This window comes from Schistocerca nitens, chromosome 2 (assembly GCF_023898315.1).
Source record: "Schistocerca nitens isolate TAMUIC-IGC-003100 chromosome 2, iqSchNite1.1, whole genome shotgun sequence".
NCBI classification, from domain to species: domain Eukaryota; kingdom Metazoa; phylum Arthropoda; class Insecta; order Orthoptera; family Acrididae; genus Schistocerca; species Schistocerca nitens.
Window position 1 is genome coordinate 958,058,430 of NC_064615.1, and position 1,376 is coordinate 958,059,805.

The 1,376-nt window shown below is 47.7% G+C and overlaps 1 protein-coding gene across 1 annotated transcript; it reads left to right on the forward strand.

The window, feature by feature from the left end:
- The first annotated feature begins 351 nt into the window (after window positions 1-351).
- On the forward strand, window positions 352-1,158 carry LOC126235469 (gustatory receptor 68a-like). The gene has a single exon (XM_049944190.1). The coding sequence runs from the start codon at window positions 352-354 to the stop codon at window positions 1,156-1,158; it is 807 nt and encodes a 268-aa protein (XP_049800147.1).
- The last annotated feature ends 218 nt before the right edge of the window (window positions 1,159-1,376 follow it).

Below are 1,376 nucleotides of genomic sequence, written 5' to 3' on the forward strand. Positions count from 1 at the left end.
TACAGGAATAACTGGATGCAATTTCACATTGGCTTCAATCTATTACATGTATTGTTTGCGGCATTTGGATTAGCGCCATTTTCAGCAGAACGACAAGAGAAATTCTGCTGGAAGATTCAGGAGAAGACTGCATTTAAGAAAATAATGACCCCATCCACCATATGGTTCATCATTACTCTGCTTGTCAAAATAGAGACTTTATCCTCAAATGTGACATTATATCGATCCATTTCAGAGCTTATAACACTCACTTACATTATCATAGATTTTCTGACAGCATTGAAAGCGCTGTTAACACTGGGAATATGCACTGTCACTAGCCTTCGGGAGATACGTCACTTCACTGAAGAAATGAAGTATGCAGATACCAAAATACTGTCAAAGAAAAAAGAAAATATGAAGATGCTGGGTGGTTTTCTGCTAGCTGCCAACGTGGCAGTTACGGTAGCCATCGTCACCACTATTGCGCGAAAATATAACAGACCCTACGAACACCCAAAACTCATATTCTCCCTTTTCTTCGGCTCTCTGATGACGCTGCAGTTCGCTATATTGGAGCTAGAACTGTGGTCGAGGTTCCGCTTGTTAAACGACGAACTTATGAAGGCTGTTCCAGTGCAACTCGCGCCGGCGTCCCTCGAAGGAGTTTCACCATCGACATCTGCCTGTAGACTGCGCCAGCTGCTGGAGGCGTACACTTCCCTTAGACGTGCCGCACAGCTGTTGCAGAGTCACTTCGGTGCTCCCGTGGCTGTCAGCGTGGCGCAGTCGGTATGCTGTTCCACTTGCAGCGCCTACGAAGTGTTACTGACGCAGCTGCGGCCTCAGTGGGCAGAGCAGTTGCCACTAAGTCCCTCGGTGGGCAACTCGCTCTTGTGGCTCACCTACCACTGGCTCCGGCTGACCACGGTGTCGCTGACCTGCGCTGCAGTCGAGCACGAGGCGTCGAATACCAGCGAACTCGTCCTGAGGGCCGCCGTGGCGTCTGAGGGCCGCTGTGCTGACCTGGAGTCTTTCTTGTTGCTCGTAACACACGGGCCACCATTGCGTTTCTCCGCAGCGGGATTCTTCATCGTCAACCGCCGCCTGCTGGTCTCAGCACTAGCTATTGTCCTTACTTACTTAATCATCCTGGGACAGCTCACCCCAAAGATGTGAACAAGTGTAAATTTTTATTTCTTTTCCTCTACATTTCGAGCCGCACACACTTGCCTGTCTTAATACCAATATTTCCCTTAGCCTTCCTGGAGCTCAACATCTTACAGATTTACATCTTAGGATTACGAATCACCATATAAGACCACTCAGTCTCCTAAATTGATATAACATCTTCTGTTTCATGAATTTTGTATCTTAGCCTGTAAATTTCCAGTTCG